Source organism: Schistocerca gregaria, chromosome 4 (genome assembly GCF_023897955.1).
Source record: "Schistocerca gregaria isolate iqSchGreg1 chromosome 4, iqSchGreg1.2, whole genome shotgun sequence".
NCBI classification, from domain to species: domain Eukaryota; kingdom Metazoa; phylum Arthropoda; class Insecta; order Orthoptera; family Acrididae; genus Schistocerca; species Schistocerca gregaria.
In genome coordinates this window covers 250,870,812-250,892,717 of record NC_064923.1, presented here as the reverse complement: position 1 = coordinate 250,892,717, position 21,906 = coordinate 250,870,812, and the positions used below count along the sequence as shown (strand labels likewise).

Below are 21,906 nucleotides of genomic sequence, written 5' to 3'. Positions count from 1 at the left end.
TTAGAAGAAAGATTAAGGAAAGGCAAACCTACGTTTCTAGCATTTGTAGACTTAGAGAAAGCTTTTGACAATGTTGATTGGAATACTCTCCTTCAAATTCTGAATGTGGCAGGGGTAAAATACAGGGAGTGAAAGGCTATTTACAGTTTGTACAGAAATCAGATGGCAGTTATAAGAGTCGAGGGACATGAATGGGAAGCAGCGGTTGGGAAGGGAGTGACACATGGTTGTAGCCTCTTCCTGATGCTATTCAATCTGTATATTGAGCAAGTAGTAAAGGAAACGATAGAAAAATTCGGAGTAGGTATTAAAATCTATGGAGAAGAAATACAAACTTTGAGGTTCGCCGATGACATTGTAATTCTGTCAGAGACAGCAAAGAACTTGGAAGAGCAGTTGAATGGAATGGACAGTGTCTTGAAAAGAAGGTTTAAGAAGAACATCATCAAAAGCAAAACGAGGATAATGGAATGTAGTCGAATTAAATCGGGTGATGCTGAGGGAATTAGATTAGGAAATGAGACACTTAAAGTAGTAAAGGAGTTTGACTATTTGGGGAGCAAAATAACTGATGATGGTTGAAGTGGAGAGGACATAAAATGTAGACTGACAATGGCAAGGAAAGCGTTTGTGAAGAACAGAAATTTATTAACATCGAGTATAGATTTAAGTGTCAGGAAGTCGTTTCTGAAATTATTTGTATAGAGTGTAGCCATGTATGGAAGTGAAACATGGACGATAAACAGTTTCGACAAGAAGAGAATAGATGCTTTCGAAATGTGGTGCTTTAGAAGAACGCTGAGGGTTATATGGAAAGATCACATAACTAATGAAGAGGTATTGAATAGAATTGGAGAGAAGAGAAATTTGTGGCACAACTTGACTAGAAGAACAGATCGGTTGGTAGGGCATATTCTGAGGCATCAATGGATCACCAATTTAGTAGTAGAGGGTAGCGTTGAGGGTAAAAATCATAGAGGGAGACCAAGAGATGAATACACTAAACAGATTGAGAAGGATGTAGGTTGCAGTAGATACTGGGAGATGAAGAACCTTGCACAGGAGAGAGTAGCATGGAGAGCTGCATCGAACCAGTCTCAGGACTGAAGACCACGACAACAACAACAGGAGAAAATTGGCTGTGACCTGTCAGGCGAAACATGCCGGTACTTGCCTTAAGCAATTTATGGAAATCTAGATTGCCGGATTGGTAACTGACCCCTAGTTCCCCAGAATCGCAGTGCAGAGCACCAACCAATGCACCACCTCACTCGTTGAATAGGGAAAATGACGTTCTTCTCACGAAACACTGTTGAGAAAATTTAGAGAACCGGCATTTGTAACTAGCTGCAGAATGATGCTGCTACCTCCAACGTACGTATGAGAGAATTACGGCTTGCGCAGAGGCGTATAGACAGTCGTTGCTCCCTCGGGCCATATGCGAGTGGAACAGGAAAAGAAATGACTAGCACTGGTATAATCCACCATGCACCATACAGTGGGCTGCGGAGGTGTTTGTAGATGTAGATGCAGATTCCATGCTTGAGACGTACCTTCGCACCTGCAGTCTCCACACTCGTCTATCATGGTCGTCATGCAGCAGACAAATACTACACTCGCTGGTAAAGAGAATACACGTCACTGATCCAGATTCAATGCCACATGTTTCCTTTCCAAACTTCTACTTGGCGCTCCATTATGCTGAGAGGTTTGTACTGTTCTATGTTGTTCCATCATGCACAGGGGACATCGGGTGGTTAATTAATTGTCAATGTCAATGAAATTCAGATGTTAGTTTATTTTATTTTGAAGGCTACCTGTTTCGGCAATCTCTCCAAATAAATGAAAATGTCATATACTGCCACATATCCCTGGATGTGGTGAATTCAACTGCTTCATTAGTGCTTCATTCGAAGACCTGCTATCAACAGTTACATGGGTGTCGGAGAACTTCATTCATATTGACAAGTTTGTACTGTTGTTCGTTATGGACTCCTACAGGACAAATTGGATTTCCAACACAATCCTGCCAGAACCCTGCAAAAGTATCCGGACACCCATATGGAATTGACCGCTAGATGTCACGGGAGGAGAACCGGCCAGTATAAAAGGAGGTGGGGAGTATTGAGTTGTCAGTAGAGAACCAGTAACAGCATAATGGATTGGTCGGCTCACTGACTTAGAACGTCATTGGATGTCACTCGAGTAACAGATCTGCCAGGAACACTTCAATCTTTCTAAAGCTGCCAAAACCGACTGTGGTGGTGCGATTACAGAATGGAAAGACGTAGGAACAGCCACAGCCAAACCAAGACAAGGTAGACCTCATGTACTGACTAAAAGGGACCGTCGACTGTTTCTGGGAGGTGGGGGGGGGGGGGGGGGTACAAAATGGCATATAATCAGCAGAAGGGATCACTCGAGTGAGTTCCGTAGTGCAACAGCGATCCAGCTGGAACCACGAATAGGCGCAGGGAATTAAAGACATTGGGATACAGTGGTCGAGCAGCTGCTCATAAGCCAATACTGACGCCTGATGCGGTGTAAAGGGCAACGCCAGTGGACATTGGACGACTGGAAACGAATGATGAATCAGGATACACCCTGTGTCAATCCAGTGGAAGGACAGGGGTCCGGTCATTGCCTGTAGAATTTACCATCCATAAATGTGTAATGCCAAGAGTGAAGTATGGAGGATGTGTTACGGCATGGGGGTGTTTTTCGTGGTTAGTGTGTAGTCCTCTTACTGCGCTTTACAAAACGCTAAATGCAGAAGGATATGAACACATTTTACAGTATTGTGTAGTGCTGAGGCATCTGTGGGGAAATAGCCTGCGGACAATAATCTTCCTAACATGGGCTGGCCTGCCTAGAGCCCCGATCTGGACCAAATGGGATAAGCTACAACGATGACTTCGCTCCTGAACTGAGTGTGCAACATCACTGTCTTCTCTGATTTCGACTCTTCAGTAATAATGAGCTGGCAGTTCTTCACACACATTCAGACACCTAAATGAAAGTGTTACCAGCCGAGTTCAAAACGTCATAAAGGCGAAGCTTTGACACGCCCTGCATTGACGTATAGCAATAAGTGCCCAGATGGTTTTGACCAAATGGTGTGTGTACGAGCCATACATTCTGGGTAGGTGTCATCTGCTCTTAGCCCTGGTGAAGCCAGCTGAAGAGGTACTTGATTGACAAGTAGTGGCTCCGATCTTGAAAACTGACAATGGCCGGAAGAGCATTCTGCTAACTGCATTCTCCTCTACATCTGCATCCACTGACGCCTATCGGCTGAGTATGGCAGGATGGTCCCTTGGCATCGATGGGCCTTTCGAGACCTGTTCGGATGGAGTTTCGTGTAGTTTTTGTCATCTACCCATGTTGTTCATTGTGGGTAAGAGGGGGCTGAGGGAAAGGACAGAGGAAAGGAGGAGGGGGGGTGAGGATCGGATTTGATAGGCGGGATAAATGGAGGGAGAGAGGGCATCGTCTGGGAGGGGGAGTTGATGGAAGCCACCATGGGAAAGGAGATAAAGGTTGTAGAGATGGAGGATAGGGGGGACACAACAGTGAAGGCGTGGCAGAGGGTGGGGATGGGAGAGGAGAGGAGCTACCAGGGAGTGAGGGGGATCAAGGCAGTGTGAGGTGTAGAGTATGTGGATATATTTGAGGAATAGTAGCAGATGGGGAAAGGAATGAGATCATAGAGGATCTGCGTGGGGGACGGAAGGTGTATACGGAAGACAAGACAGAGTGCATGGCACTCGAGGATCTAGAAGGACTTGCAGAACACTTGGGGCGGGGGGGGGGGGGGGGGAGATATCCGTGTGGGACTGGCACAACAGAGGATGGGACTGATTAAAGATTTGTAGGTGTGGAGGATGGTAGAGGGGTGCAACCTCCATGTCCTGACAGAGAGGAGTTTGAGGAGGCTTTTGTGGGTTTTGGATTGGATGGAGCGGAGATGAGGGATCCAGGTGAGGTGACAGTGAATGGTGAGGCTAAGGTAGGTGAGGGTTGGGGAGAGCCGGACAGGACAGGGCGGCGGCTAATGGTAAGGGAGAAATCCAGGAGCCGGAAGGAGTGAGTGGTATGACCTATGATGATTGCCTGGGTCTTGGAAGGATTGATGATTTTCAGGAGCCAATGGCTACACCATGCAGCCAAAAGGTCAAGGTGATTCTGTTTGTTTCTGTTTTTTTAATTTATTTATTTACTGAGTTTCGATTCCCCCCGAGAGGGCGGGCTGGCAGCAGCTTAGTATGCTGCTCTTCATCCTACAGACTTTGTTTGAAAAAGATGAAGATAATAAATAACAAAAAAAGGTGATGAAATCGGAGACTTAAATGGTAACATGGTGGAAAAATCATGGAACTTAAAACATAGAAAAAAGGGATGATGATGCTAATAAGATACATATGAAGCAGACAGCTAAAATAATAGACAGACAATTAAAAGGCACGGCGACAGTCTGGTTTCTGTTCACAAAAAAGTTCACACCCAAGCGACAGCATGGTTTCTGTTCACAACAATTTGGAAGACGAATAACACTGAACAATCACTTGAACACTGCACTAAAAAGTTGGCAAATATGACATACCACGCCGGAGAGCAGGTGGTGCGAAACTGGACAGATGATGGGAAAGGAGGGGAATGATAGGAAAAACGAAGGGGGCAGCGGGGGGAAAGGACCCGATGGAGGATGAGGACCCATAAGAGGGGTGGGGGATGCTGGGCAGACGCGACAGGGAATGGGGAAGGCAGAGGAGGGGAATGCAAAAGGACTTGGGGGAGGGGGAGAAGGGAGAGGTTAGGCAGGGAGAAAGCAGGATGTAAGGGGGGGGGGGAAGGAAGCCCAGGGGAAAGGAGGGGGTATCTTTCTGGTTCTATTGTCTATGTTATATAGTCCACCGCCAAAGTTTCTGTCTGTATGTTAGAACCAGTCTCAGGAAATACTGTAGCAATTTTGATACCGTTTTCACTAATAGATAGCTTGAATCGCGAAGAAGGTTTCTGTACATAATTTATTATCTGTAATTAAATATGAGTGTGTAACATATGTATTTTTATGTGTTCCATAATTAATTGGCGTTTGGAGAGACATCTCCTGGCGTCGACAGCAGTTACAAGTCCGTCAGCTGGAGAGGAGGCCGTATCTAGTGGGAAAAGAGCAAACCAACTGCCGCCGTAAATCCAGAGAGCAGCGAAACTTAACCAGAACTTATAAATATTATAATCTAGCTGGCAAACGTGGCTTTGCCCGGGTGTTTATTTCTTCAGTTTTCTATTAGAAAATTAAACAAAAAAAGAAATAGTGTTTGTAGTGAACAATCGAAAAAAATTCATTTCCATATATTCGTGAAAATACGTATGATATTATGAAACAGTCGTACAAGAAAATATGCATAACGTACAAATCTATAAGTGCAGTATCCAAATAAATAAACGTGGTCCCGGAGACTGTCTGTACGCTGTGCGCAGTTGGTTTGACTGACTACAATGTGATTTTGTAAACGTCTCAATGGTAACGTCTTTTCATATCTCTATAGGCGGCTATTGTTACATACAGCCATTTGCTGTCAAAAACTCTGTCAGGTGTCAGGGATTTCCTTTCTGATTGTAGAAGTGTATTACTAATAAGGGGTAAATGTATCAAAATTTCATGCATAATACGGCATATTTTCACGTTTATAACGTCATATCTCTTGTACAGCGACTTGTACATTGATATAATTCCGTAGATACATTCAGCAGTATATGTGGATACCGTCTGAGAAGTAAGTTGCGGATTAATTGGAAGTCAAAGAAGTAATAAATTTAAACTTCATGTACAATGCAATGTTTTTTCACGCATCTTAGATTTTATAACGTCACATCTCTACTATGCGTGCTACCATGTCATATCTCTGCACGTGCATTTAGCGCCATATGTGGACACTGCCTGTAAGATTAACTGCTAGTAGAGTCAGTAGCACGGAAGTAATAAATTTAAACGTCATGCATGCTTCAGCAGTTTTTCACGCATCTCAATGCTTACGTCACCGTATCTCCTGAACTGTGATAGGTATGATAGGTAGGCGGTTATTGTTGTTTGACGGTAAGGGATATGTGTACCTAGTTTGGTTGAAATCGGTCCAGTGTTTTAGGAGGACATGTGGAACACATAGACATACACGTGTAAATACTTTTTTATTGTACAGTGTTCCCACATGAAACCAGTACGCTTGGTGTACTGGCTAACCGTTTCTAATTAAATTGTTGGCGAAGTTGCAACACTGTCTCAAAATTTGGCTAAACTGCGCATCACCAGAAAATTAAGTGCAAGTAACTACATGTTTTTTTAAGATCATTATTATTACCTACCCTTTTTTACCTCCCCCCATGATCCATGGACCTTGCTGTTGGTGGGGAGGCTTGCGTGGCTCAACGATACAGATAGCCGTACCGTAGGAGCAACCACAACGGAGGGGTATCTGTTGAGAGGCCAGACAAACGTGTGGTTCCTGAAGAGGGGCAGCAGCCTTTTCAGTAGTTGCAGGGGCAACGGTCTGGATGATTGACTGATCTGGCCTTGTAACACTAACCAAAACGGCCTTGCTGTTCTGGTACTGCGAACGGCTGAAAGCAAGGGGAAACTACAGCCGTAATTTTTCCCGAGGGCATGCAGCTTTACTGTATGGTTAAATGATGATGACGTCCTCTTGGGTAAAATATTCCGGAGGTAAAATAGTCCCCATTCGGATCTCCGGACGTCGTTATCAAAACTGGCATTCTACGGATCGGAGCGTGGAATGTCAGATCCCTTAATAGGGCAGGTAGGTTAGAAAATTTAAAAAGCGAAATGGATAGGTTAAAGTTAGATATAGTGGGAATTAGTGAAGTTCGGTGGCAGGAGGAACAAGACTTCTGGTCAGGTGAATACAGGGTTATAAATACAAAATCAAATAGGGGTAATGCAGGAGTAGGTTTAAAAATGAATAAAAAAATAGGAGTACGGGTAAGCTACTACAAACAGCATAGTGAACGTATTATGGTGGGCAAGATAGACACGAAGCCCATGCCTACTACAGTAGTACAAGTTTATATGCCAACTATCTCTGCAGATGACGAAGAAATTGAAAAAATGTATGATGAGATAAAAGAAATTATTCAGGTAGTGAAGGGAGACGAAAATTTAATAGTCATGGGTGACTGTAATTCGACAGTAGGAAAAGGGAGAGAAGGAAACATAGTAGGTGAATATGGATTGGCGCTAAGAAATGAAACAGAAAGCCGTCTGTTAGAATTTTTGCACAGAGCATAACTTAATCATAGGTAACACTTGGTTCAAGAATCATAAAAGAAGGTAGTATACATGGAAGAATCCCGGAGATACTAAAAGGTATCAGATAGATTATATAATGGTAAGACAGAGATTTAGGAACCAGGTTTTAAATTGCCAGTTACAAGAGTCTAGGGGCATGAAAGGGAAGCAGTGGTTGGGAAGGGAGTGAGACAGGGTTGTAACCTCTCCCCGATGTTATTCAATCTGTATATTGAGCAAGCAGTAAAGGAAACGACAGAAAAATTCGGAGTAGGTATTAAAATCCAGGGAGAAGAAATAAAAACTTTGAGGTTCGCCAATGACATTGTAATTCTGTCAGAGACAGCAAAGGACTTGGAAGAGCAGTTGAACGGAATGGACAGTGTCTTGAAAAAAGGGTATAAGATGAACATCAACAAAAGCAAAGCGAGGATAATGGAATGTAGTCGAATTAAGTCGGGTGATGATCAGGAATTAGATTAGGAAATGAGACACTTAAAGTAGTAATGGAGTTTTGCTATTTAGGAAGTAAAATAACTGATGATGGTCGAAGTAGAGAGGATATAAAATGTAGACTGGCAATGGCAAGGAAAGCGTTTCTGAAGAAGAGAAATTTGTTAACATCGAATATAGATTTAAATGTCATGAAGTCGTTCCTGAAAGTATTTGTATGGAGTGCAGCCATGTACGGAAGTGAAATATGGACAATAAATAGTTTGGACAAGAAGAGAATAGAAGCTTTCGAAATGTGGTGCTACCGAAGAATGTTGAAGATTAGGCGGATAGATCACGTAACTAATGAGGAGGTATTGAATAGAATTGGGGAGAAGAGAAGTTTGGGGCACAACTTGACTAGAAGAAGGGATCACAAATTTAGCATTGGAGGGCAGCGTGGAAGGTAGAAATCGTAGAGGGAGACCAAAAGATGAATACACTAAGCAGATTCAGAAGGATGTAGGTTGCAGTAGGTACTGGGAGATGAAGGAGCTTGCACAGGATAGCTTAGCATGGAGAGCTGCATCAAACCAGACTCAGGACTGAAGACCACAACAACAACAACAACCCTTTTTTAGTTAGTTCATTATTACTTGAATCTCGCGCAGGAGGAGTACCGGCATTACGTGGGACGTATGTATGGATTCAAGTCCCCCGATACGTTTCTATGTCTGTACGTGAAGGCAGGCCGTCGGGCTGTAGATATTTAATGCTACCCTTGAGAAGGCGGGGCGGATTGCTAGCTGTTATTATTAAAGTATTCTCCTTGTCGCTGGTCGAGATATTGAATTTAATTTTTCAGTTATCGAAGTGCCACCGCTGACTTTTCCTGCTTGGTAATGCTGTTTTCCTAAAGGTAGACTTGGAGTCAGAATTCTTTACTGGAGGGATGTTGAGAGCTTTCAAGATTAAGATAAACTATTCCTGCCAATTTAATTTGTTCGATAGTGATTTAAAAATAATTGCAGTTTGAAAGTAGACATTAAACAAAACAATCAGGAACGAATAATGTACAGTTGTATTTATTGTCAAGGTTCATTTCCGAAACTCCTGTACGAAATACGTTCGTAATGTTTCGGAGACTTTTTTGTCCAGCATATTTGTGTAGACTGAGGCATGACATTAGAAAATTGTTACGAAATTAAGAGAAGTTAGCAGTCGGTCAACGATTTGCTTTCGAATGGCTTCCACTATCTACCTAATTAATCGAATACAGTATGCGTAAATAGGCGAAAAAAAGCGATATCGCTTGGCTACACAATAGGCGATAGATGACTGGAGCCGCCCGGAGTGGCCGAACGGTTCTAGGCGCTTCAGTCTGGAACCGCGTGACCGCTACGGTCGCAGGTTCGAATCCTGCCTCAGGCATGGATGTGTGTGATGTTCTTAGGTTAGTTAGGTTTAAATAGTTCTAAGGTCTAGTGGACTGATGACCTTAGATGTTAAGTCCCATAGTGCTCACAGCCATTTGAAGCTGACTCCATTCACAGCCCTCAAACACCTGAGAGTGGCTGCGTGCAGCGACACAACACATGTTGTGAATACTGGCAAGGCATATTTTCTGGATCGTACAGAGAAGAAGGAAAACGTAGCGCAATTTTGCGATCATTATGACCAAACTGTTTAGCTGTTTGCTGTAAAGTCAGTGTTCAGTATGTACGAATCTAATACAATGCAATCGACGTTTAGTATGTAAAACACAACTGCTTCCTTACCATTCCAGTGGAAGTCAAAGTTCCTGTTGCCGTCCGCTCCAGGGCAATTAGGAGATGTTGTTTTTGATCGGGTCTTCCTCCACATACGGTCCTGCGAGAAACAAAACTGTATATCAGTAATGGTATATACTGTGAGCGTCTTCGCCTGAGTAAAAGTGCAAAAATGTTCAAATGTGTGTGAAATCTTATGGAACTTAACTGCTAAGGTCATCAGTTCCTAAGCTTACACACTACTTAATCTAAATTATCCTAACGACAAACACACACGCCAATGCCCGAGGGAGGACTCGAACCTCCGCCGGGATCAACCACACAGTCCATGACAGCAGCGCCTAAGGCAGCTTTTTTATTTTCTTTTCTTATCTCATTTTGTTCGCTTTTGCTCGTTGCATCTGCTCGAGGCGGTCGTCGTAAGACATCCGTTTAAGTTTGTTGGTGATCGATTAACTCTCTCTCTCTCTCTCTCTGTCTCTCTTTTTTTTTCAGAGGGCACGTAACCCTCTGACCGAACACGCTGAGCTACCGTGCCGGCTGCCACTCGGCTAATCCCGCGCGGCTGCAGTAAAAGTTTCCACATATCGACAGCATCATTGCAACCAAATGTTAAAGCGTTTGTTAGTGATAGCGGCTTGTAATTGCTCCACAGATGTAAGGAAGAAGCTTTTTAGACCACCTTTGGTTAGTTTTATGTTAAAGACTGATTGTTATCAAAATTAAATGGAAACTACACTCACATCATATTATCTGAAAAAAATACTGTGAGGTAAGACACACCTACTGTCCATACAGATGTGGGTGAGGATAAAAAGGAGCTGGCATAGAATATTAAGTCAGGAACTTCTTGAGTAAGTGAAAAAAAATTAATATACTTATTATTTGTATCATTTGTGCAAAAATACTGTGGCAGTATACCCGCAGCGGTGAACTTGAGGGTGAGAAGCCATGTCATGCAAATAAATTCGACAACGACGTCATATTAGTATCTAATCCATAGTTTTATGGGGTCACTTGTCTCAGTGGTGACAGACCCCTATTCGTAGGGGAGGGGTATGGGGGCAAAGATAGCAACGTATCAGCGTACCTCGGTAAAACCTGAAGCAACGTCTTTGCCACACTAGCTTCGTGGAAAAAACTATTTGACAGGAAGAGAACCCTATCATGCCTACGACTGAGGGTGTAGATGATAAGGTGTCACACAGAAACGTAACTCAGAGACGCCTGGAGCATATTTGGTAAACAGGGTGCCCGCAAAGGTAGTGAGAAATGTCGAGGTGTTGTAGAGGGTGTCTCGAGGAACAAGTCCAGAATAGGAGCCTGTGTCAACGACGCTACAGAGGGACGAAGTTACAGGCGCGTGCCACTGCGCCACCCCATTGGCAGAACACGTCACTTCGTACGCTGACGGACAGTATGCGGAACGTCTCGCACCTACATCTACTTCATTACTCTGCTATTCACAACAAAGCGCCTGGAAGAGGGTTCAATGAACCACCTTCAAGCTATCTCTCTAACGTTCCACTCTCGAACGACGCGCCGGAAAAACGAGAACTTAATTTTTTCAGTGCGAGCCCTGATTTCTCTTATTTTATCGTGTTTGTCATTTCTCCGTATGTAGGTGGGGGCCAACAGAATGTTTTCGCAATCGGAGGAGAAAACAGATGATTGAAATTTCATGAGAGGACCCCGTCGCAACGAGAAAGCCTTTGTTTTGATGATTGCCACTCCAGTTCACGTATCATGTCTCCGGCACTATCTCCGCTATTTCGCTATGATACTAAACGAGCCGTCCTTCTTTGTACTTTTTCGAAGTCATCAGTCAGTCCCACCTGATGCAAATCCCACACCGCGCAACAATCAACAATACTCTAGAATAGGACGGACAAGCTTTGTGTAAGCGGTCTCTTTAGTAGGCCAGTTGCACCTACTTAGTGTTTTGCCAATGAATCGCAGTCTTTGGTTTGCTCTATCCACAACATTATTTATGAGATCTTTCCAATTTAGGTTATTTGTAATTGTAATCGCTAAGTATTTAGTTGAATTTACAGTCTTCAGGTTTGTGCGGCTTGACGCGTTATAGAAATTTAGCTGATTTCTTTCAGTACTCATGTGAATAACTTCACACTTTTCTTTATCCGGGGTCAATTGCCACTTTTCGCACCATACAGATATCTCATCTAAATGATATGGTAATTCGTTTTGATCATCGGTTTACTTTACAAGACGGTAAATGACAGCATCATCTACAAACAATCTAAGACGGCTAATCAGATTGTCTTCTATGTCGTTACTATAGGTTAGGAACAGCAGAGGGCCTATAACACTTCCTTGCAAAACGCCGGATACTACTTCTATTTTAGTCGGTGACTTTCCGTCTATTACTATGAACTGTGACCTTTCTGACAGGAAATCACGAATCCAGTCGCACAACTGAGGCGATATTCCATAGGACGTAGTTTCGTTAGAAGACATTTGTGAGGAACGGTGTCGAAATCCCTCTGCGAATCTAAGAATATGGAATCAATTTGACATCCCCTGTCGATATCACTCATTACTTCATTATATAAACAGTTAGTTGTCTTTCACAAGAACGATATTTTCTGAGTCTGTGCTGACCATGTGTCAATAAATCGTTTACTTCAACGTACTTCATAATGTTCGAACACAGTATATTTTACAAAACGCTACTCCAAATCTACATTAGTGATATGGGCCTGTAATTCAGCGGATTACTTCTACTTCCCTTTTTGGATATTGGTGTGACATGAGCAATTTTTCAGTCTTTAGGAACTGATCTTTCTGTGGACGAGTGGTTGTATATAATTGCTAAATATGGAGCTATTGTATCAGCATACTCTGAGAGGATGCTGACTGGTATAGAATCTGGACCGGAGGCCTTGAATTTATTAAGTGATTTAAACTGATTTGGTACAACGAGGATATCTACATCTATGTTTCTCACCATGGCAGTTGTTCTTGATTGGAATTAAGGAATATTTACTTCGTCTTCCTTGGTGAAGGAGTTGAAACGTCCCCTTAGAAAAATTATACACGACTGTGCTTAAACTGACACACAATATTTTTGGCGTAACGCAATCGGACTTTCAATAATAGCTACAAGAGAATTGCCCTGACTAAATTAACCTATACGTTTCACAAATCACTTACCTCACGAAAATCTTCGTTACTCAAACTACTGCAATACAGCGAGCGCCACTACTGCCAGCTAAATAAAAGATTCAAACTACAGAAGGCACTAACTACTGATAGGCATAGTTAGCGAATGAAACATTTTAATACAGAACGAACAATGTATTTACCTTAAGAGTCAAAATATATGTATCAGTTCATGACATCCAGTCTTACAAATTTCAAAACTCCGCCATCTCTCTCCCCACATCCACCACTGCTGGCGGCTCACCTCCAACTGCGCAACGCTACGCGCTGTTAGCATTCAGCTGCCGCTGCCCAACACTACAATGGCGAGTATTACAACAATGCCAACCAGCCACAGACTGCACACAGCACAGCCAGTGATTTTTCATACAGAGCGCTATGTGGCGTTACCAATAAAAAGAACCTAAACAGCCTACTTACAGAGTTTAGGAAAACCGTTTTTAATAACTTTGCTTTAGTGGCACTACGATCAGAGACTTCACCGTTGCTATCGAGCAGTGAAGGTATTGATTGCGTCTTGCCACTTGTGTGCTTTATGTATGACCAAAATCTCTTTGGACTCTCTGCCAGGTTCCGAAGTAGAGTATCGTTGTGGAAATTTTTGAAAGCATCTCACATTGAAGTACGCGCTATATTTCGAACTTCTGCAAAACTTTGCCAATCTTGAGGATTTTGCGTTCTTTTAAGTTTGGCATACTTTTTTCGTTTCTTCTGCAACAGTGATCTGACCCGTTTTGTGTACCATAGAGGATCAGTACCATCACTTATTAATTTATGTCGTATATATCTCTCAATTGCCATCGATACTATCTCTTTGAAAACATTCCACAACTTTTCTACACTTACATGATCAGATCGGAAGGAGTGTACACAGTCTCTTAAATAGGCGTTAAGACCATTTTTATTAGCTTTTTTAAATAGATATACTTCGCACTTCTCTTTGATGGTTGTAGATGTTACGGTTCTCAGCCTAACAGCAACTGCCTTGTGGTCGCTAATCCCTGTTTTCTCCACGATACTCCCATTTTTCTAGTATTATTTGTTGCCAAGAGGTCAAGTATGCTTCCACAACCATTTAAGCTTCGAGTGGGCTCGTGGACTAACTGTTTAAAATAATTTTCTGAGAAAGTATTCAGTGCAATTCCGGATGACGTTTCATGCCTGCCGCCGGCCTTAAAAGTATAATTTTTCCAGCATATCGAAGGTAGATTGAAGTCACCACCGACTATAATTGTATGAGTGGGCTACCTATTTGAAATGAGACTCGGGTTTTCTTGTCAATTATAGCCCCTACCCATACTATTTCGCAGGAACTATCGCAATATTGTTTATTAGTCAGTGATCGTGACTGATTGCCACGAGTGCTTAAAAAAGCCTTGTCTCCTATGAATGCGATGCTCTGTTGCCGTGGTGGTGACCGTTTGGGACACAGGTTTCCATCCGCTGTTTATGTTTCTCCTGGAACCCTCTAAAATCATCAGTGTTTCTCGGTATACAGGAAGAAAATACGCTGCTGATGGTAGCTCATGTCCGAAACCATCATCCACCAAGGCAAATGAGCATCGCGTTCATAGGTGACAAGGCCTTTCTACGCAGTAGCTAGCTCGTTTTGCTAAATTGGCAAATCGTGGCTACCAGCCGTGATCACTGCATAACAAACAACGCCGTAAGACATTCCGCCTACGGTCCGTCAGAGTACAAAGTCACGTTTGCCGCAGAAGGTGTGGCCTAGTTGCAAGTGCTGACTCCTATAAATTCAAACGTCTATGGCACCATTGGATGATGTGTTGTCTGTACATGGGTTCCTGTCCTTAATTTGTTCCTCAAAACACCCTCTACAAGGCCTCGAAGTTTGTCGCAACATTTCTTGGATACCGTGTGTATGTCACTCGTTACTTGTCTAAAAATACTGTGGGTGTAAGATGTCTCTATGAAGTCTAAAGGTGAAAGATATGATGGGGGTAACGCGTAAATATGTTTTAAAACAGCCTGTTCGTATTTCTTGCTATATTTTGTCCACATGTACGAAGTACTCTGTAGCTCTTATTTCTGTTGTTCAGTGCGTCAGCAGGTCTCGAGAATGAACTCTGCGTACTTTGTGTAGATACAGAATTATACGTTTGCTTAGGAATGAACTCAACCTACATGGGCATAGGTAACAGATGAAATATGTGTACAGGCACATTTGTGGAATATGTGTACAAATATGTGTGAAATATATTATCCACACTACCTGTAATATATAAGATGTGTGAAATATACGTGAGGTACACGTGTGCAAGTGAAGCCGCGGTCAAAAAGCTAATGTAAGATAAATTATGTTCAGTGTATAGCACTGAACTACAAATCAGACAAAAATAAATATTGGAGAGAATAATAATTAGGAACATTTTAGATGTCTGCGACGTGGACGAAATTTACTCAAGCATCGGTAGTTGTCAGAGAAATCCAACAGTCGTCAATGAAGCGAACTCCATGTCACTGATTCATGCTCCATTAGCATTGTTCTCTTGCCCACTTTTCCCGGCAATTGGAGTGGTAAGGGGCGTGTACAGATATTCATAAGAATGCGTAGTGGCCAGATTCATAATGTGGCCAAATTGACCACATTAGTAGTTGCATAGTGTCTGGATAGACACAGCCGTCCCAGTTGCCTTAAAAATGGCAGCCTGACATTTCTCTTTCATCCCCCTCGAGATAAATTCACTCATTGTTCGTCGGTAGCGGTGATCACTTGATCTTAACAGCTGGCGACCACTAAGAGATAGCTTTTCAATGTTCTGTGATCACGATACAGGCTGAATGTTCGACTGACGTCGCTCTGATGTTTGCGATCAGGCGGGCAACTTAGCTTGCCGACAATCCAACTTGCCTTAAAACGAAATTTCACACCCTGTTTGGACTTGAAAGCAACTGAACAGAGAGCACAGTATCTACAAAACACATTGTCCATTCACGGTTAGATCTACAGCGCGCTCTACGTAACTACACTGAGAACGCAGGTTTTGGTGATTTATTCATCCTGCCACAAGAGCTTCTTTATCGTGTAACCAGACATTCACCGTAAACTGCTCCAGGAAAGGTTTATCCCACCCTCTTGAGAAGGATCGTTTGCGTGTTTTGAGCTGAGACCTATTTCTCTGTAGTCTTATGATCACAGATACACTGTGTGTACAGTCAACTGAATAACGCACATGAGAATTATGGTGCATGTCTCGTTTGATGAAAAAGTATTTCTTGTGGCTTTAGTGTTAATAGGATGAATAAATCGACCAATAAATAATAGCACAGCTACGTTCGTAATTGGAACCCTCAACACATCATCTTTAAGATAATCCCACTGCGAGAAGTCACACGGATTAAGAGCAGGTGATCTGGACGACCAGGCTCTAGGGGAATGGAGGAGGAGATTAGTGTTTGACGTCCCGTCGCCATCGAGGTCATTAGAGACGGAGCACAAGGTCGGCTTTGGGAAGTATGGGCAAGGAAATCGGCTGTACCCTTTCAAAGGAGACGTCCCGGCGTTTGCCTGAAATGATTTATGGAAATCATGGAAAGGCGAAATCAGAATGGCCGGACGCGGGTTTGAATCGTCTTCCTCCCGAATGCTGTAGGGAACTGACGACTGATAACTATAGCACTTCCGAAATGCCTCTTCCGCAGCCGCTTCACTGGCTGTGCAATATGTGGAGGAGCGCCATCTTGGATGAAAATAATTCTACCGACATATCGACACTGTTAGAAAAGACAGAGAGGGGCGGAAGGGGTGAAGGGGGGGTTGGCAGGAGGGAGAGGAGGAGGTTGTCGGTGTGCAGAAGACTCTAGCAGCGTTTACCAGTGATGATACAGGTAACAGTAGCTGCAACACCCATCTCCTCGGAAAAGTACGGACTTGTGATAAAAGATAATGTCAACTCGCACCACACAGTTATACACTCCTGGAAATTGAAATAAGAACACCGTGAATTCATTGTCCCAGGAAGGGGAAACTTTATTGACACATTCCTGGGGTCAGATACATCACATGATCACACTGACAGAACCACAGGCACATAGACACAGGCAACAGAGCATGCACAATGTCGGCACTAGTACAGTGTATATCCACCTTTCGCAGCAATGCAGGCTGCTATTCTCCCATGGAGACGATCGTAGAGATGCTGGATGTAGTCCTGTGGAACGGCTTGCCATTTCCACCTGGCGCCTCAGTTGGACCAGCGTTCGTGCTGGACGTGCAGACCGCGTGAGACGACGCTTCATCCAGTCCCAAACATGCTCAATGGGGGACAGATCCGGAGATCTTGCTGGCCAGGGTAGTTGACTTCCCTTGCCGGTCTAGGAATGGTAAACGATAGGTTCGATGACGGTTTGGATGTACCGAGCACTATTCAGTGTCCCCTCGACGATCACCAGAGGTGTACGGCCAGTGTAGGAGATCGCTCCCCACACCATGATGCCGGGTGTTGGCCCTGTGTGCCTCGGTCGTATGCAGTCCTGATTGTGGCGCTCATCTGCACGGCGCCAAACACGCATACGACCATCATTGGCACCAAGGCAGAAGCGACTCTCATCGCTGAAGACGACACGTCTCCATTCGTCCCTCCATTCACGCCTGTCGCGACACCACTGGAGGCGGGCTGCACGATGTTGGGGCGTGAGCGGAAGACGGCCTAACGGTGTACGGGACCGTAGCCCAGCTTCATGGAGACGGTTGCGAATGGTCCTCGCCGATACCCCAGGAGCAACAGTGTCCCTAATTTGCTGGGAAGTGGCGGTGCGGTCCCCTACGGCACTGTGTAGGATCGTACGGACTTGGTGTGCATCCGTGCGTCGCTGCGGTCCGGTCCCTGGTCGACGGGCACGTGCACCTTCCGCCGACCACTGGCGACAACATCGATGTACTGTGGAGACCTCACGGCCCACGTGTTGACCACTTCGGCGGTACGTCCACCCGGCCTCCCGCATGCCCACTATACGCCCTCGCTCAAAGTCCCGTCAACTGCACATACGGTTGACGTCCACGCTGTCGCGGCATGCTACCAGTGTTAAAGACTGCGATGGAGCTCCGTATGCCACGGCAAACTGGCTGACACTGACGGCGGCGGTGCACAAATGCTGCGTAGCTAGTGCCATTCGACGGCCAACACCGCGGTTCCTGGTGTGTCCGCTGTGCCGTGCTTGTGATCATTGCTTGTACAGCCCTCTCGCAGTGTCCGGAGCAAGTATGGTGGGTCTGACACACCGGTGTCAATGTGTTCTTTTTTCCGTTTCCAGGAGTGTATTTACAGAATGAAGTAATGCCAGCGAATGTACACGCAGATTCTCGGTTGCCCATATTCTTCGTATTGACATGTCCTTGGAGATGGAAATGGGCTTCGTCTGTCGACGGAATGTTCCATGGCCATTCATTGCCTACTTCCATGCGAGCAAGAAATTCCAGAGGGAACGTTTATCTTGCTGGCAACTCAGCAAGAAGCAACTCCTAAACTTCGGTGATTTTGTATGGATAACGACGCAGATGCACTGTGCTCGCAGGCATGTCCTACGTTCGGGCAATTCCCCATACACTGCCTGTTTGCACACCACCGGTCGACCCCTCCTGCATTGCTCCGACCACATCTTCGACAGACACCTCCCTCTGGCAACATGCACTTCAAAAAAACTTGTCATTTCCAATTTTGTAATCATTTTCTCCAGACTCTTAGCATACATCGGACCAATGTCTTCTATCACTCCCTTGAGTGTCCGACACTTTTGCAGCTTTACCAGCAGCGCACGGCCCTTCATGGACACAGTCAGTTGGGCGTCTAGGAAGCAAAATGATCTAAAAGTCGTGAGCCACGCGTCTGTTGGTGTGGGTATTTTGGTGCTTACAGCGCCATCTACTGGCCAAATTTTCGTTTTCTTTTTTTTCCATGACGTTTTTCTCTGCGTCAATAATATGCAGTTCAGATTTTACGTCATTCTGAGCAGTAGCTCTCTTTCTACCCTGTTTTGAAGCTGACACATTAATTATTGAAACCCTTTATGTTAGGAATGCGTTGACATCAGATTTTTTGTTTAGATTCCAAGTTTTTACATCCTGTGTACTCTGTGGCTGCCAACAGAAATGAGCTATAAGTCTATATTAACACACCGACTAAAACAAAAAAAAGAAACCAAAAAATGATTAACGTACAGTAATGAAATTTCGGGAATACGTTTGTCTAGGCAACATACGTAAGTGGTTAACATCGCAAGATTACAGATTAATGTAAGCGCTAGATGAGCATTGCAAATGTGAAAAGCTGGTACATAAAAAAAACGGTGTAACAGCAATAATGTTGAATGCAAGCGTGCACACGTACATCCATTGTGTTTTACAGGTGCCAGACGTCAGTTTGGAGCATGTTGTTCTATGTATGTTGCACTTGGTCCGTCAATATAGGGACAGTTAATGCTGTTTCTGGATGACGCTGTAGTTATCGTGCGTGACCGTATGTGCTCGACTGGAGACAGATATGGTGATTGAACAGGTCAAGGCAACATGTCAACACTCCGTGCAGCGTGTTGGGTTAAGACAGTGGTACGCGGGCGAGCGCTATCGTGTTGGATAATGTACCTGGTATGCTGTTCATGAATGTCAGCAGAACAGGTCGAATCCTAGACTGAATTAAAAATTTGCAGTCAGGGTGTGTGGGACAACCACGAGAGTGCTCCACACAAAATCGAACCCCAGACCACAACTACAGATGGTCCAGTGTGTCTAGCACGCAGACGGGTTGGTTGCAGGCCTTCAACGTGCCTCCTTCTAACCAACACACGGCCAAACTGGCACTGAGGCTAAACCACCCCACTTTCCATCCAGACCTCCACCCAGACCTCCAATGAGTTCTCGCTCGACACCGCTGAAGTCGCTAATGGCGGTGGTTTGCGGGCAGCGGAACGCACGCTACAGAGCATCTGGCTCGGAGCTGTCATTCAAGTAAGCGGTTTGTAACAGTTCGTTGTGTCACTGTGGTGACAACTGCTGCTTAAATTTCTGCTGTAGATGCAGTATGATGCGGCAGAGCAGCACGGCGAATACGATGGTCTTCCCATTCGGTAGTGCCATGTGTCCGTCTGGACCCCCGGTCTTCTTGCGACCATACATTCTCTTGACCATCTTTATCAGCATTCACGTGTATTGGCTACATTTCTGTCAAGTCTTTCTCCAGTATTGCAGAAGCAACATCCAGTCAATGGTAGAAACACGGCTGCCAACTTTCGTTTATGTCACAGAAGTCCATCCTGGTGTTGCGACCTGTTTTTCGCCAGTGTACATCATTTCATACGCAACATTAGAATTTTAGGACAAGGTATGAACCAAATATTTGTTCAGAATGTATGTTTTAAACTATGTATTCCGGTACAATGGTGACCCATACCCCTTTTTGCACTTACCATTTCAGTACTTGACATGTCCTAACAAGTACTTGACTATTATAAGTCTGCTGAATGTGTTGGTATTATCGGTTTTATGCTTGAAGTGACCTGTGGGCATCGGTAAAAATTAGTGATATTTGGTTTGAGAAATTACTTGGCGATGTTCCCTATTTATTGCTTGTGTTGCGGATTTACAATTGCTTTTACTTACGTTTTCTCGTGCTCATTGGCGAGTCCAGAATGTTACCACATTGCTGTGGCTTTCAGGCACTTTTCACTGACATTTAACTTTCAGGTAGGCTGCTGACAGTCGTTTGTTCCACTGTGTTGTTTTCGATTGGCGGCCACGAAATTCGCGTGAGCGCACCCGAGTTTTCATATGTATACAGGGTGTTACATAAAGGTACGGCCAAACTTTCAGGAAACATTCCTCACACACAAATAAAGAAAAGATGCTATGTGGACATCTGTCCGGAAACGCATAATTTCCATGTTAGAGCTCATTTTAGTTTCGTCAGTATGTACTGTACTTCCTCGATTCACCGCCATTTGGTCCAATTCAAGGAAGGTAATGTCAACTTCGGTGCTTGTGTTGAAATGCGACTCATTGCTCTACGGTACTAGTATCAAGCACATCAGTACGTAGCATCAACAGGTTAGTGTTCATCACGGACGTGGTTTTGCAGTCAGTGCGATGTTTACAAATGCGGAGTATTGTATGGATTATTACGGGGCAATAGCCGTGGCGCGGTCCGTTTGTATCGAGACAGAATTCCAGAACGAAGGTGTCCCGACAGGAAGGCGTTCGAAGCAATTGATCGGCGTCTTAAGGAGCACGGAACATTCCAGCCTATGACTCGCGACTGGGTAAGACCTAGAACGCCGAGGACACCTGCAATGGACGAGGCAATTCTTCGTGCAATTGACGATAACCCTAATGTCAGCGTCAGAGAAGTTGCTGCTGTACAAGGTAACGTTGACCACGTCACTGTATGGAGAGTGCTACGGGAGAACCAGTTGTTTCGGTACCATGTACAGCGTGTGCAGGCACTATCAGGAGCTGATTGGCCTCCACGGGTACACTTCTGCGAATGGTTCATCCCACAATGTGTCAATCCTCATTTCAGTGCAAATGCTGTCTTTACGGATGAGACTTCACTCCAATGTGATCAAGTTGTAAATTTTCAGAATCAACATGTGTGGGCTGACGAGAATCCGCACGCAGTTGTGCAATCACGTCATCAACACAGATTTTCTGTGAACGTTTGAGCAGGCATTGTTGGTGATGTCTTGATTCGGCCCCATGTTCTTCCACATACGCTCAATGGAGGACGTTATCATGATTTCATACGGGATACTCTACCTGTGCTGCTAGAACATTTGCCTTTACAGGTACGACACAACATGTGGTTCATGCACGATGGAGCTCCTGCACATTGCAGTCGAAGTGTTCGTAAGCTTCTCAACAACAGATTCGGTGACCGATGGACTGGTAGAGGCGGACCAATTCCATGGCCTCCACGCTCTCCTGACCTCAACCCTCTTGACTTTCATTTATGGGGGCATTTGAAAGCTCTTGTCTACGCAACCCCGGTACCAAATGTATAGAGTCTTCACGCTCGTATTGTAGACGGCTGTGATACAATATGCCATTCTCCAGGACTGCATCAGCGCATCAGAGATTCCATGCGACGGAGGGTGGATGCATGTATCCTCGCTAACGGAGGACATTTTGAACATTTCCTGTAACGAAGTGTTTGAAGTCATTCTGGTACGTTCTGTTGCTGTGTGTTCCCATTCTATGATTAATGT

At 44.4% G+C, this 21,906-nt stretch overlaps 1 protein-coding gene across 1 annotated transcript in view; it reads right to left on the bottom strand.

Annotated features, from left to right (window-relative positions):
- The window catches only part of LOC126267673 (carboxypeptidase B-like), a 71,497-nt gene that overhangs the window by 15,849 nt on the left and 33,742 nt on the right, over positions 1–21,906 (bottom strand). The window contains exon 5 of the mRNA XM_049972973.1: positions 9,517–9,607. Coding sequence (XP_049828930.1) covers positions 9,517–9,607 — 91 coding nt within the window. The remainder of the gene's footprint in view (positions 1–9,516; positions 9,608–21,906) is intronic.